The sequence below is a fragment of the Helianthus annuus genome, chromosome 12, assembly GCF_002127325.2.
Source record: "Helianthus annuus cultivar XRQ/B chromosome 12, HanXRQr2.0-SUNRISE, whole genome shotgun sequence".
In the NCBI taxonomy this organism is placed as follows: Eukaryota; Viridiplantae; Streptophyta; class Magnoliopsida; order Asterales; family Asteraceae; genus Helianthus; species Helianthus annuus.
Window position 1 is genome coordinate 94,974,312 of NC_035444.2, and position 14,137 is coordinate 94,988,448.

Sequence of the window (14,137 nt, forward strand, 5' to 3'; positions counted from 1 at the left end):
TTTCTCCCAGTTTAAAATTATAGTTTTTCTATCGTTTTAATTTTTTTAGCAAAAGTATGGTAGTGTTAAGTTTTAATTTGTTGACTCGGTGTATTTTTTTTAGATCATGTTATGAGTTGTGTGTACAAATAATTGAAACACATATGTACATATTATGAAACAAAAATATTTTGCTTAGTGTCCGACAACACGGCGTGGCAAAAACTAGTTAATAAACATATAAATACCAAACAAATTTTTTGTGAATTGAACACAAGATTGAGATGAAAAGTACAATTGATCAAGTCAAATTCTTATCATACCAGAGTTGAACATCTGTTTTCATTAGCCAATAATCTCTCTCTCTCTCTCTCTCTCTCTCTCTCTCTCTCTCTTTCATATTTTTCTACTTGCAACCAAAAGTTGTCATAAATCTCTCACTCTTTCACCACCAACAGGAGATGTATGATTCCTCTTCTGAAACACCATGAACAACAACCACTTCAAAAACATTCCATTTCTTCTTCTTCTTCTTCTACTAATAACCCATCAAACACTTGGCCTCACAATTGACGGCATCCTCTTACTCTCATTCAAATACTCCGTTTTATCAGACCCTCTTAACGTCCTTAACACATGGAACTACTCCGACGAATCTCCATGCTCATGGAACGGCGTCTTATGCCAAACTTTCCTCACCGACACCCGCGTCACCGGAATATCACTCCCCAATTCCGGACTCACCGCCTCCCTTCCCGCCAACTTAGGTTTAATCGAACACCTTCGTGAAGTCAACTTATCGAATAATTCAGTCAACGGAACCATTCCATTGTCGTTATACAATGCGGCTGAACTCGAGTCTCTTGACTTATCAAATAATTTAATCTCCGGCGAGATTTATGAGTTCGTTGGCGGGTGGAAGAATCTTCGGATTCTTAACGTTTCCGGTAACTTGTTAGCCGGAAAACTGCCGGTAAACCTTGCATTGCTTCCCAACTTAACGGTGGTTTCGTTGAAGGGTAATTATTTTTTCGGTGAGATCTCCGGTGGGTTTGATTCGGTTAAAGTTTTGGATCTGTCGAGTAACTTCATCACCGGAAAGTTACCGGAACATTTTGGTGGTGGGGATGTTGAATACTTTAACATTTCACACAACAATATTTCCGGCGAGATTCCGGAAGAATTCGCGAACAGATTCTCAACAAACGCGACAATTGATTTGTCGTTTAATAATCTGACGGGTGCAATTCCGGAATCTAGTGTTTTCTTTAACCAAACTGAACCATCGTTTGCCGGAAATCCGGAGCTTTGTGGGAAACCGTTGAAAAATTTATGTGTGGTTCCTTCGTCTTTTTCTACTCCACCTAATGTGTCCTCGGATTCGACAACGTACCCTCCGGCTATCGCGGGTATCCCTGAAACGATCCCGTCGTCTCGTTCGAGCAATTCGTCGGATACGGATACGGATACTTCGTCGAAAACCCGGTTTAAAACGAGCACGATTGTGTGGATCGTGGTTGGAGACGTCGCGTTGGTAGCGGTTTTGGCGATGATTTTTGTTTACATTATGAAAAAACGTCAACGCGATACATCAACTGATCAGCAGAACAACAACAAAGGTATTGTGTATTATTGATCAACTATTTATTTATATTTATATAACAATAAATGTATCGTGTATTATATAGAACGGGGAAGGTTCAAATGAAAACCACTAGTTAACGCGAAAACTCGAAAACTAATTAAAAAAAGCCAAAAAAACATGCAAAAAATTTTTTTTTTTAAAAATTTTTTTTTTCAATCAAATTTTCGCAGGTTTTTTTATTAAAAAAAAAAAAATTTTCAAAAAAAAAAAAAATTTTGTGTAGTGCACATGTGTAATACTGCACATGTGTCTGTGTACTACACATGTGTATTATTACACATGTGCACTACACAAATTTTTTTTTTTTTTTTTTTTTGAAAAAAAGTTTTTTTTTATATATAAAAACTAGCGATTTTTATTAAAAAAATTGAAAAAAAAAAAAAAAAAATTTTTGTGTGTTTTTTAGGCTTTTTTTAGTTAGTTTTCGAGTTTTCGCGTTAAAAGTGGTTTTCATTTGAACCATCCCCTATATAGAATAAACTCTAACTAATATATTTTTTATTTATATTTATATAACAATAATGTAACATGTATTATATACAATAAACTCTAACTAATATATTTTCTTTCGTAAAAGGTCCAAGTAAGGATAACGATTGGGCAGCATCATCGGAAGATGACGAGCGTAAAACGTTACGCTCATGGGGATGTTTGATGAAGAGAAAAAGCACTGAGGGCGAAGAATTAAGCGAAATTTCAAGCTCGGAAGGCTCGGATACCGAAATGGCGCAATCAGAGAAGGATAAACCCGACGATTTGACAGGAAAAGAAGGGGAGAAGAAGGGGTTGGTGACGGTTGACGGGGGCGATAAAGAGTTGGAGCTAGAGACGTTATTGAAAGCGTCAGCGTATATACTTGGAACATCCGGGTCGAGTATAATATACAAGGCGGTGTTGGAGGACGGTACGGCGTTGGCGGTTAGACGGATAGGGGAAAACGGGTTGGAGCGGTTTAGGGACTTTGAGAACCAAGTTCGGGTCATTGCGAAACTGGTTCACCCGAATCTGGTTCGGATTCGGGGATTTTATTGGGGTGCGGATGAGAAGCTTGTTATTTACGACTACGTTCCGTATGGCAACTTATCCAATGCACGCTATAGTGAGTCTTCTCTCTCTTTTCTCGTTATGCGCATTTTAGCATTCCATGTGTTAACGTTAGCATGTTACCACTACTGTATAAAAATGTTTTCGTTTATTGACTAGTCATTTTTTTTCTTATATAGATAGAAAATCATTTTACTAGTGAAACACAAAAAAATATATGCTAAAAAAGTAACAAGTAGAATTTGGTAGGAATAATATTTGTTAGGTGTAGGGGTGGTCATCACTCATCACTCACTCACAACTTTTAATCAAGTTTCGTCACCTCATCGAGCTTTATTCCATCATTGGTGATGGATTTTAGTGGAGATGTTCATCACTCACAACACCCAACAATAAACCCTCACATTCCGTCACATTCTTCCATTCTTTACGCGTGATATTCTTAACGCGTTATCAAATTGACGCGTGATGTAAAACAGTGGCAGTGGTGTTTTATCTATTTCCACGCGTGATAATTCATCATCACAGGGTTTTGTTCTTCCACCTCGGGTCCCCTTATATGTAGTAAAATAGTTGAAATAATTTTTTTAAAAATTGTGCATTTTAAAAAAAAAAAACATATGGATAACTAGTGTTAGTGTTGTGTTTTTATTATATAATAATAATAATAATAATAATAATAATAATAATAATAATAATAATAATAATAATAATAATAATAATAATAATAATAATAATACCATGTATTAATAAACTTAGACTAATTTTTATGTGTACACGAATCAGTTGAGAAATTTATGATTGGGAGCTACATTTTTTTCAGTTTTATGTAATTTAATATCTACATAAGTAACGGAACGTTTCTTTTATTTCAAGGTTCATGTTTAAATGTAATTTTTTTTTAAATAAAAAACATATCATTTCTCAACACCGTGAAATTCGCGGGTGTTAGCACTAGTAATATAATATGTATCGTAATTGCATCTCCCTAGTCTGACTTTGTAGGTCTTGAAAGTTATAACTCATTTGACATCTAAGAGGTGGGTTTAAAAAAACAAAAGCTAGTATTGTCAACTTCATCTTTAGGCTAAAGACGGGGCTACCATGTCGATTCAATTTATAAAAGACAACACATTTAGCGTAAAGTCGGAACTTAAAATTCCGACTTTACTTTTTTTGCATCAGCTCAAGAGAACTCATTCGATTTGCATTTTTAAGACTCCAAAATCGGACTTCCAAAATCCGATTATGGAATTCAAGAAAGATAGAATCCAAATCGTTTTCCAAGACACAATATTTTCAAAAGTTTTAGAAGTAGACAGGCTTGGTTGAGGGAGTCAATAAAAAGTTTGGGATAATTTCTTAATGTTATACTAATTAATAATTAATTACATACTACAATAAAAATTATCGTTAGAATAATAATGACTATGTTTAACAATTAAATCATCAAGTTGCATTACTTAACGAGTTTGGAATTTTGTTAATTATTATTTTACAAAAAGCTAAGATTTAGAGAATATAAACCACCGAATATTGTAAAAAGCTAAGAATATATCCATTATTTTATGTTTCCACAAAATTCCTAACACACGTTAATCAACATGCACATGCGCAATCTAGCTTTCCAACATTTCTAATACTAAAATGAGCTGTTGACGGGGACCGAGTTGGAGCAGTTGTAACTGAACCCTTTGTTTTATTAATGCACGACCTCCTGCACCACAGGTCAACTGTCACGTAGCGGGTGTTCTCATTGTCATTAGTATACTTTTGGCCCATGGCGTATGATAGCAATAAAGGTGCTTAATTAAATTATTCTTTACAACTTTACCAATCGAATTAGATGATATGTTTTTTTATAGAAAGTAATTTAATCATTTATTTATTTATTGTTGTTGTCCCAAATCATTAACACGCTTTATTGGCTTGTACTTTTGGTAGGGAAGGTTGGATCATCGCCTTGTCCGCTACCGTGGGGTGTACGGCTTAAGATAGCAACAGGCACGGCCCGTGGGCTGGCGTACATCCATGACAAAAAGCAAGTGCATGGGAATCTCAAACCGAGTAACATTTTGTTAGGATCCGATATGGAGCCTAAGATAGGAGATTTTGGGCTTGAAAGGCTACTGGCAGGCGATCAGAGTTGCAAAGTGGGTGGATCGACCCGAACATTTGGTAGCAAGAGGTCAACCACTTCTCGAGACGGCTTTACCGATATGGTCATTGGGCCAAAGTTGAGCCCAAGCCCAAGTTCCATGGGCTGCATTTCTCCATATTACGCACCGGAGTCACTAAGAAACCTAAAGCCCAACCCAAAGTGGGACGTGTACTCGTATGGTGTTGTATTGCTTGAACTTCTAACAGGGAAGGTTTTTGTGTCAGACGAGTTTGGACCCGCTAGTATGACGTGGAGCACCACGTTGACGGTTGAAGAGAAGAAAAAGTTGTTGCGAATGGTTGACGTGGCGATTCGAGCTGACATGGAAGGCAAAGAGGTATCATTGTTGGGGTTGTTGAGAGTGGCTTACAGTTGTATATCACCGGTCCCACAGAAGAGACCACATATGAAAGAGGTGCTACATGTTCTTGAAAAATTTCCTTGTGGAGATATGTGTTTTTTATGATTGATTTAAACAAATAATCGGTTGTTTGAATTTAAATTCTATTGTCTTGTCTATAACTGATTTTTAAAAAAATAATAATAATAATAATAGAGCGGATGTAGGATGGAAATTTCAAAATTTGTGTATATAATAACTTTTAATAATGGTTGTATACTATTTATTGATTAGAGTTAAGTTCCTGTAAAAATAAAGTTATCGTACGAAATGTACGAAGTGAAAGAAAGTCAAAAAAGTGGCGGTGGCATTTTGGTAATTATCAGCAACTTTAAAATTACTCTAGTAGAGTAATTTTGAACTTCTGTAGGGTAATTTTGTAAAAGTTCAAGTAGAGTAATTTTGGTCGTGTAGGGTAATTATCAAAATTACACTAAACACCCCCCACCCCCCAAAAACCTAAACCCCCCCCCACCCCCCAAAAACCTAAAAAAACCTAAACCATTGTAAAAGTTCAAGTAGAGTAATTTTGGTCGTGTAGGGTAATTATCAAAATTGTAGGGTAATTATCAAAATTACACTAACCCCACCCCCCCCCCCCCCCCAAAAAAAAAAACCTAAAAAAACCTAACCCCCCCCCCCCCACATCCCCAAAAACCTAAAAAAACCTAACCTCCCCCCCACCCCCAAAAACCTAAAAAAACCTAACCCCCCCCTCCCCCAACCCAAACTAAAAGCTAAAAACTAAACCATAAAGCTAAACCCCATAACTAAATGCTAACAAAATTACTCTACAAGACATTTCTCAAAATTACCCTACAGAAGTCAAAATTACTCTACTAGAGTAATTTGATAATTACCCTACATTTCTCAAAATTACTCTACAAATGCTCAAAATTACCCTATTGATGCTCAAAATTACCCTACAGATGCTCAAAATTACCCTACTAGAGTAATTTTGAAGTTTTTGATAATTACCAGATTGCCACCGCCACTTTTTGCTTTTCCCCAGTACAGTACTTTTGAAATTGCTGATAATTACCATATTGCCACCGCCACTTTTTGACTTTTCTTTCAATTCGTACAGTTCGTACGTTTATTTTATTTTTATTTGATCCTTTACCTTATTGATTAATCTATTATCTAATTATAATATAATTATAATTTGACACATGTAAATGATGTTTTTTCTTTCGTTGTATGTTTTGGAGTTTAGTAGTATAGTAATCTCACTATTTTGGCTACACTGATTTTTAGATTGATAAATTAAGTCTCTTTTGATAATAAATTAGAAATAAGGTTGGAAAGCTGAATTGAATCGGGTGGGTTCGGTGAGGCTACAAGTTGAATTCAGGTTAACATGAGTTTCAGGAAAATGAGTTCGGAAATCGTGTAGGAGACAAGTCTAAAATGACATTAACATGTAATCAATCAACGTGTATCATTTATTGCTCCATAATCTTCATTCACGACTGATGACAGACTCGATAACAAGTACACTCGGCAGGCCACATGGCACCAGTCATTGTGCGCCAACGACCCCTTACCTCTGCATAGACCATCTGTCGTGTCAGAGGGGAACAACATGATATTCCTTGTTGGCGACGTCTGGGCCCAAGGCCCATCAGCTCATCTTCTTCTCCATACTCTTTCGCTACCACAGGTTAAAGGACCGACTCTCTTACTATCTCACTCTCAACACCCACTCATTTATTTTCTACAAACGAATACTTATTCTTACGCTGGAGGGTGGATACAAGGAGAACCACCCCCCCCCCCCCCTTGTATCGAGCTTCACGGTGTTCTTGTTTTGCAGATCTATTATCGGAACAAGTCCAATTGCAGATCAGGAAGAGCTAAGGATTAACCATCTTGTTGAGACCACACATCCCTCAAGCCTAAACCCTACGGTTTAGACTTAGTGTTTATTCGTTTGCACCATCCGCTATGTACTACTACCTTTTTCATCTTTTACTCTTCCTTTTGATCGAATAGCTAATCAAATTCCCCTTCCAACTTTTGGTTCGAACTCCAGGTCAACAGTGGTTCAGACCGCTCAACGCGGCCAGAGCCATCAAGACGATGGATTCGAACGAGTTGCACACAATACTGACACTCTCCAACACCCAGACAACACTGCGCGTGGGAATCCCAACCCGTCCATCCAGGACGTGGATCCTCCCACACAACTCTCGTCTTTGTTACCTGATGTGTTGTAAAACACATGCTTTTATCCTATGTAAATTGTATACTTTTGAATAATTTTTTTGTCGTTTTTACTAGTTTTTTAACTTTTATTTTATTAGATTTTGTAAATGCAAGTCCCAGGATAAAAAGGAGCTGGAAACGAGCTAAAATGATTAAGAAACGAAGAACCGGGAATGAAGGATGAAGTCTGGGGGCTGAAAATGAAAAATCAAGAAAAGACACCCCTTTGCGACATGCGAAGGGACTATGGTACTTGTCGTGACGCGCGTGGGGGAAAGAAATAAATTTCTACATAATTACGAATTTTCCACCACGTTGAAAAATCAGATCAAGCTTCTTCACACTACGCGAAGATGACAATGGGATTTGTCGCGTGGCACGACGGAGGTCAATGTAAGGCAAAGTCGGTTTTTGGTGATTTTTGGGGTATTTAAGGATGTCCTTAACACTAATTCGAATACACAACACCATAGACGATCCTAGAGTAGTAGAGAGAGTTTTGAGTTGGTTCGAAGTAGGGGTGCAAACGAGCCGAGCTACTCGCGAGCTACTTGAGCCCGGCTTGAAAAAAAAGCTCGAACGAGCCGAACTTAAACAAGCTCGAGCTCGAGCCCGAGCCTAAAAACAAGCTCGTTTAGTAAACGAGCCCGAGTCGGAGCTTCGCTTATCGAGCTAGAGCCGGCTCGCGAGCCTAATCGAGTTTTCTGTTTATATACTTTTAGTTAGTATATTAAACATATATTTATATAATAATAATTACCATTTATATAAATATAAAAAATAACTAAATTATATGTATAATACTAAACGAGTCGAGCCCGAGCCGAGCTCGAGCTTGAAAAATTACCTTCGAGCCGAGCTCGAGCTTCAGAAATAAAGCTCGAATCGAGCCCGAGCTCAACCTCGAGCTTTCATATGTTAAACGAGCTCGAGCTCGAGCCTGGTCAAGCTCAGGCTTGGCTACGCTTATTTGCACCCCTAGTTGGAAGCATAAGGAGTTAGAACTTTGAATAATCAAGTTCTTTTTCGGTTAGAATCAATAAAGTTCTTTCCTTTCTTTGTTTTTAGCTTTGATGAACAACATGTCTTCTACTTCTAAACTGAGTTTTGATGTTTCAAACATGATTATAGCCTAACTTTTCATAGCTACCTAGGTTTTGGTGAACTTGTTTGCTTGTTTGTACTTTATTAAGTTTTTGTGTTTTTATTTAAAATAGTTCTTATTGTTGCTGAATTTGATCACATGTGTTATTGTTTTCCGATTAGTATCAGTTCGTTATCATTATTGATGTGTTTGTAAAGAAGAAATTCACCATAAATACATTAAAATCATTAGTTAACTCGTTAATCCGGCCAATTATCGTTTTAACCCTATCATTAGAATTAATATATGTTAATTACTCGGTAAAAATCAGTATATATAAGTGTGCATCCAATTCCCATTGAATAGAAATATAAGTTGGGATTGATGGGGTGTGTCTAGCCGTTGTTTAGTAGTTTTAGGCACTCGATAGCTCGAGATCTTTCTTCTTATTCGCGTCTAAGTGATTCTAGGTTTTCAATGTATCCATCTAGAACTAACTTCACAATTAAAAGGTGTTAAAGTGTACGTTTTTTCATGTCTAGAGTTGTGTGATTTGATTTCGATAGCTCGAGTAATTTCTATCCAGTACTTCGTCCATTATATGATTGCACGCCGTAGATCGTTTTTAGGCTTTCGTATGTGGATCACATTCATCTTGTCTAATTACTATAGGAATTGTCCTCCTTAACAAGAGGGTATTCGATCTAAAATTAGAGAGCTTGGTAATTGTCAACCGTAGAAGTCTTGCATGTGCTTAGGGATTCTTGCCTAGGTAGTTTGTTCATCATTACTAATCTCATTCTTCCGTGTTCTTAAAATAAACAACAGCTAAAACCAAATCAATTTTAGGCTAGTAATGCAGTTTAGGTAGAGTTTTAGAGTTGCTAAATTAAAGTCCCTAGGTTCGATACTCGGTCTTGCTTTCTATACTATACTCGTCTGGTACACTTGTCGTTTGTGTCTAGGTTTTAGGTAATTTCATCTTTTAAAACGTGGTCCGATTTTGAGTACACATCTCTATACATCAAGTTTTTGGCACTGTTATCGGGGACTAACTTTTGGCACTTTATTTGCAAAAGATCTTAACTGATTTTCTAGCTTTTTATCGCTTTCTAAAATTGCTTGCCTTTTGCGATTTTTGCTTGATTGCAATTTGTGCCTTTAGGTTTAGTGATTATTTGTGTGGTTTGATTTTATAGTGTATGCCATGTACTCGTTCACAAGGATCACCCGACACAACAACTTCCTCAGAGCCCCAGAGAGATCTTCACGAGCGACTGTCCCAGCACAAGGAGCGTGTGAAGAAATTTAGCGACAAAAAGGTACACTTTCCCGTTCCACTTCTTACTTTTGACATGGTAGGCCCAAGACAGACCATTCACCAGCGCGCCAGCGCTGGTTTCACAGCGGATTGATCCCCTATCACTGAGCCTGCCATCGCTTCCACTCATAACTGGCAGATTCCATCTCATGTTATGACCACCATATCGAACACTACTCAGTTCCACGGAATCGATGACGAGGAAGCACCAAGACACATCACACGCTTTAGTCGTATTTGCAGCACGTTCAACATTCAACATGATACTCCAGAGGCGATCTATTTATGCCTCTTCCTATTCTCACTCACTAGTCGAGCTGCCACTTGGCTTGACACTCTGCCTCAGAGGGGCGGATCTACATTACAACTTACGGGTTCGCACGAACCCACTCGGTTTCAAATTATTAGTGTTAGTGATAATAGAAAAATACGAATGAACCCATAAAGTAAATCTCGGATGAACCCATTACAGAAATTCAGCGATGGCTGGGTGGTTAAGGCGCTGTATATCAATATAGAGGTCTCCGGTTCGACTCTTGTTGAAGCCCTTTTTTGTGAATTCTTTTTTTAATCTAAAATACTCCTAGGGTTTTATACATTATACAACAGCGCCCTCGTACCCACTTTTCTAAACTCGACATCAGAGTTCCCTTAATCCATTCAACAGTGAGTTCGACCCTATCACTACCAAGTATCAAATCTGAATTCTCTCATTGATTCATGATTTCACAATCCACAACCAACGTCTATACTTCGAATGAATGATTTCACAAGCCACTTTGAGTTCAGTTTCTATACCTTCTTGAAAGAATGAAAGGTAATTTTACAATTTCTTTAGTTTCTTTCATTCTTTGTTTCTTTTTAATGAATATGTGTAACGTGTAATGTGTTGTTAATATATTAGTTGAACTTAAATTATTATATGAAAAATGTGAATTGTTATATGTTTTTATTACTTTGTTGAACTTGAATGATTATGTGAATATGAATTAGGCAATTTGTGTTACATGTTTTTTAATTTCTAATGACCAATTTTTTTTATTATTGTATCATATTTTTATTATGTGATGGACTTTACCCGTCCCGAATCGTCAGACCGACCCGAATTTTTTTACATCCAGTCCTATGATATTAGAGTATCTTAAAAAAATGAACCCACAGAAAAAAAATTCCTGGATCCGCCACTGTAACGCCCTGCGTTTTCATACTTACTACATTTAGAAACCATTATTTGAAATTCTATTTTTGGAAGCTCTGCAACCTTGAATTCGTCGTTTCGTTATAACCATTGTAATTCGAAACTTAACTCGTAATGAAACTTGTATTTTATTTAAAATCATACTTTATACAATCATACATTCATACACGTGAAACGTGATGCGTAATATTTGCAAACGTGTGTTAAATCTACCATTTCGTGACCTACATAATTCGTACAATAATTATACTTAATCTTATTCGTTTTGGTACTTATGTAACCTTTAGAACATGCTATATACACTAAAATATCTTAATTTGGTCATAAAACCCGTAATTGGTAACATTTGGACAAGTTAGGAATCAAATATAAAAGAAATAAAAATTTGTGTTTCAGCCCAAAGGCTAACGGAGCGTATGCCTTTCCCCTTACGGTCCGTAAGGGGGTCTGGCGGGCAGAAAATTCAAACAGCTCGCGATTTATGCACGAATCCCACAAAAACCCATCTCCCCAATCACTCTAAACCCCATTAAAACACCTCTAATCAACCCTAACTCCTCCCCTATAAGTACCATGCCTTCTCCAAGCCATTTTTCACTTTCACAACTCTCTAATCTCTCCAAAATCACTCCCAAAGTTCTTGCAAATCAGAAATTCGGGCAGATTCATACCTTCATACAAAAGTGAGCATAACTTGCTCAAAACTCAACCAAATTAGTTGATTCTTCTTCCTACTTGCTTGGATAATCATGGGGTTTGATTCCTTGATCTCTCCTTGGAGAAATCAGACCTGGAATTGCCCTAAAAATGTCCATAAACTTTCTGTTGTGTTTTTAATTCTTTCAAAACTTGTTTAAACTTATCAAACTTGAGTCTAACTCATCTCACACCTATGCCCTAATGCTTACAGCCTATCTTGTGGTTGGTTAGGCTTAAAAACAAGGTTGAGACATACAACATCAGAGGATAAACCTCAAATACTTTCGGTTTTAGTTAGGGTTTTTAACCCACAAGTCATGTTCAAGCTTCAAGCTTGATGAAGGTGAGATTATGGGTCAACTTGGGTTGCCCAACATAGAATCCCCACATGCCTTGATGATTTCTCATAGAATAGCTGATTCTTATTCTTGTATTGTTATTAGTTCATGACCCTCTTTGGTTGTTTTTACATCAAGTGTAGTGGTGAACACTTAAGAGGTACCTAAATGGAAGCTTGTTCTTCCTACCTCCTACATGATTTCTATGACATTAGAGGTACCTAAATGAAGATGTTAATCTTCTACCTCATGCTTGAACTATTAATCTTTTGGACTTAATAATATGTATATAATATATGTAATGCATAAACATATAATCCAAATAATCGAATCTTAGATGATGAACTAGTGTTCATATGTCCAAGTACTAGATTATATCATCCTATAGTATGATAACTTGTTACGATTCTAATGGAACCTTGTTTCATGAAACCATATAAACTCCTTGGAGTACATAGTGTCAAAAACAAGTATCATATGTATTAGACGATTATTTTCACATGTTATTCGCATATCTTATTTTTATGTTGTTTTAAATACCGAATCTCGACTCTAAACATACTTGAACTTTAACCCTTACACATTCAACCTTCTAACCTCATCAACTTCGTCACATTGGATAATCGGAAAGCATATGCAATATTGTGAGTATACTCGAACCCCTTTTTCGTTTACCACTTTTTGGGGTGTAACATGTTATTTATAAACTTACACACAAACTTTATCATAATACATAAACATTCCTATTACACGCATGCTTATTTGATTACTTGATACTTTAAACTTGGGTTGAGGACATTATGTGTTAGACTTATCATTAACTTCGTACGAGCCAAACCATGACATATGTAGCGCTATAGGATTAACGACCCGCCCGTAGACTTGTGGTTATGTCATGAGCATATTCCGTTTCATTATTGGTTTGATATGTTTGACACATGCCAAATTTATTGTTTATCTCGTATCAAGAGCTTGCCACATGGAATTGTTTAAACTTATCTTTTGATACGTATGTACCAAACTTGTATACTCGCCTTTGCTTTTGCATTGAACTTTATTTTAAACATGTTACAGGTTGAGGATGATGAAGCTATGAAATGAAGTAGCGTTGATGCCTAGATACACATATAGACGTTTAGGTTTAATCATTGTATAAATTTTGATTATGTTGTATTGTATTTCCCTTGAACTTGGTGTTATTTGATTTCCTTGTAATGTTGACAAATGAATTATGAAATGAAATCGGTTTATTAAATATTGTCACAAATAGTGTTATGATGTCTCTAGCAATCTTCACACTTCGTCTCATCCTGATGTTTCCGCCAATGGTTGGGGTGTGACAGATTGGTATCAGAGCCATAAGTATAGGGAATTAGGAAAAGTAGGAATGCTTTTACCTAGTCTATAGTTTTAGATCCTTATTCGTATGTTTTGCTTGAACTACTACATGACACTTTATTTGTTTCTTATTCATGCTCTTTTAAACATGTATATCACTTGTGGGTAATGTTCGACATGTTATTCTTATGCATTTATGCTTGTCTTATTATGTGTTAATACTTGTTTCGTTGTTCGATCCTTTACGTATTATTCTTGACCTATTTCCCTGTGTGTTAATACTTGATTTATCATTTCATTATTTATGTACCATTCTTGATATGCCCTCTTATGTGTTTATACTTGTTTGCGTATTCCGTTGACATACACTTCCCTCATGCATTTTACTCGATATTTCTAAATCCGAAAATACTCTTAATACACAAACGAGACGACTTCACCAAAATAGGCGTGAAACCCACAATTTGGTGAATGACTCTCAATCCTTCTACTTTTCTTTTCTAACACGAAAATCCCCACCAAGTTAGGAGTGAAATCCTCACCTTGATGGAGAAATTCAAATTTTGAATTCTAGTGGACCCTCGTCAAAGTGTTGAAATCAAATTTTGACCCGACGAGTACCAACCACACTTAGGATAACTAAATCGCCAAGTTAGGGGTGAAACTCACACCTTGTCGACTAGTTCCACTCCTTGATTTTCATTAATCCCGCCAAGTCTCAA

At 36.6% G+C, this 14,137-nt stretch overlaps 1 protein-coding gene across 1 annotated transcript; it reads left to right on the forward strand.

The window, feature by feature from the left end:
* Nucleotides 1-255: 255 nt before the first annotated feature.
* LOC110895895 (probable LRR receptor-like serine/threonine-protein kinase At4g37250) lies at nt 256-5,346 on the forward strand. The gene is made up of 3 exons (XM_022143281.2): nt 256-1,598; nt 2,202-2,723; nt 4,613-5,346. Exons 1-3 carry the CDS (start codon nt 467-469, stop codon nt 5,293-5,295), a joined length of 2,337 nt encoding a protein of 778 aa, XP_021998973.1. The 5' UTR covers nt 256-466; the 3' UTR covers nt 5,296-5,346.
* The last annotated feature ends 8,791 nt before the right edge of the window (nt 5,347-14,137 follow it).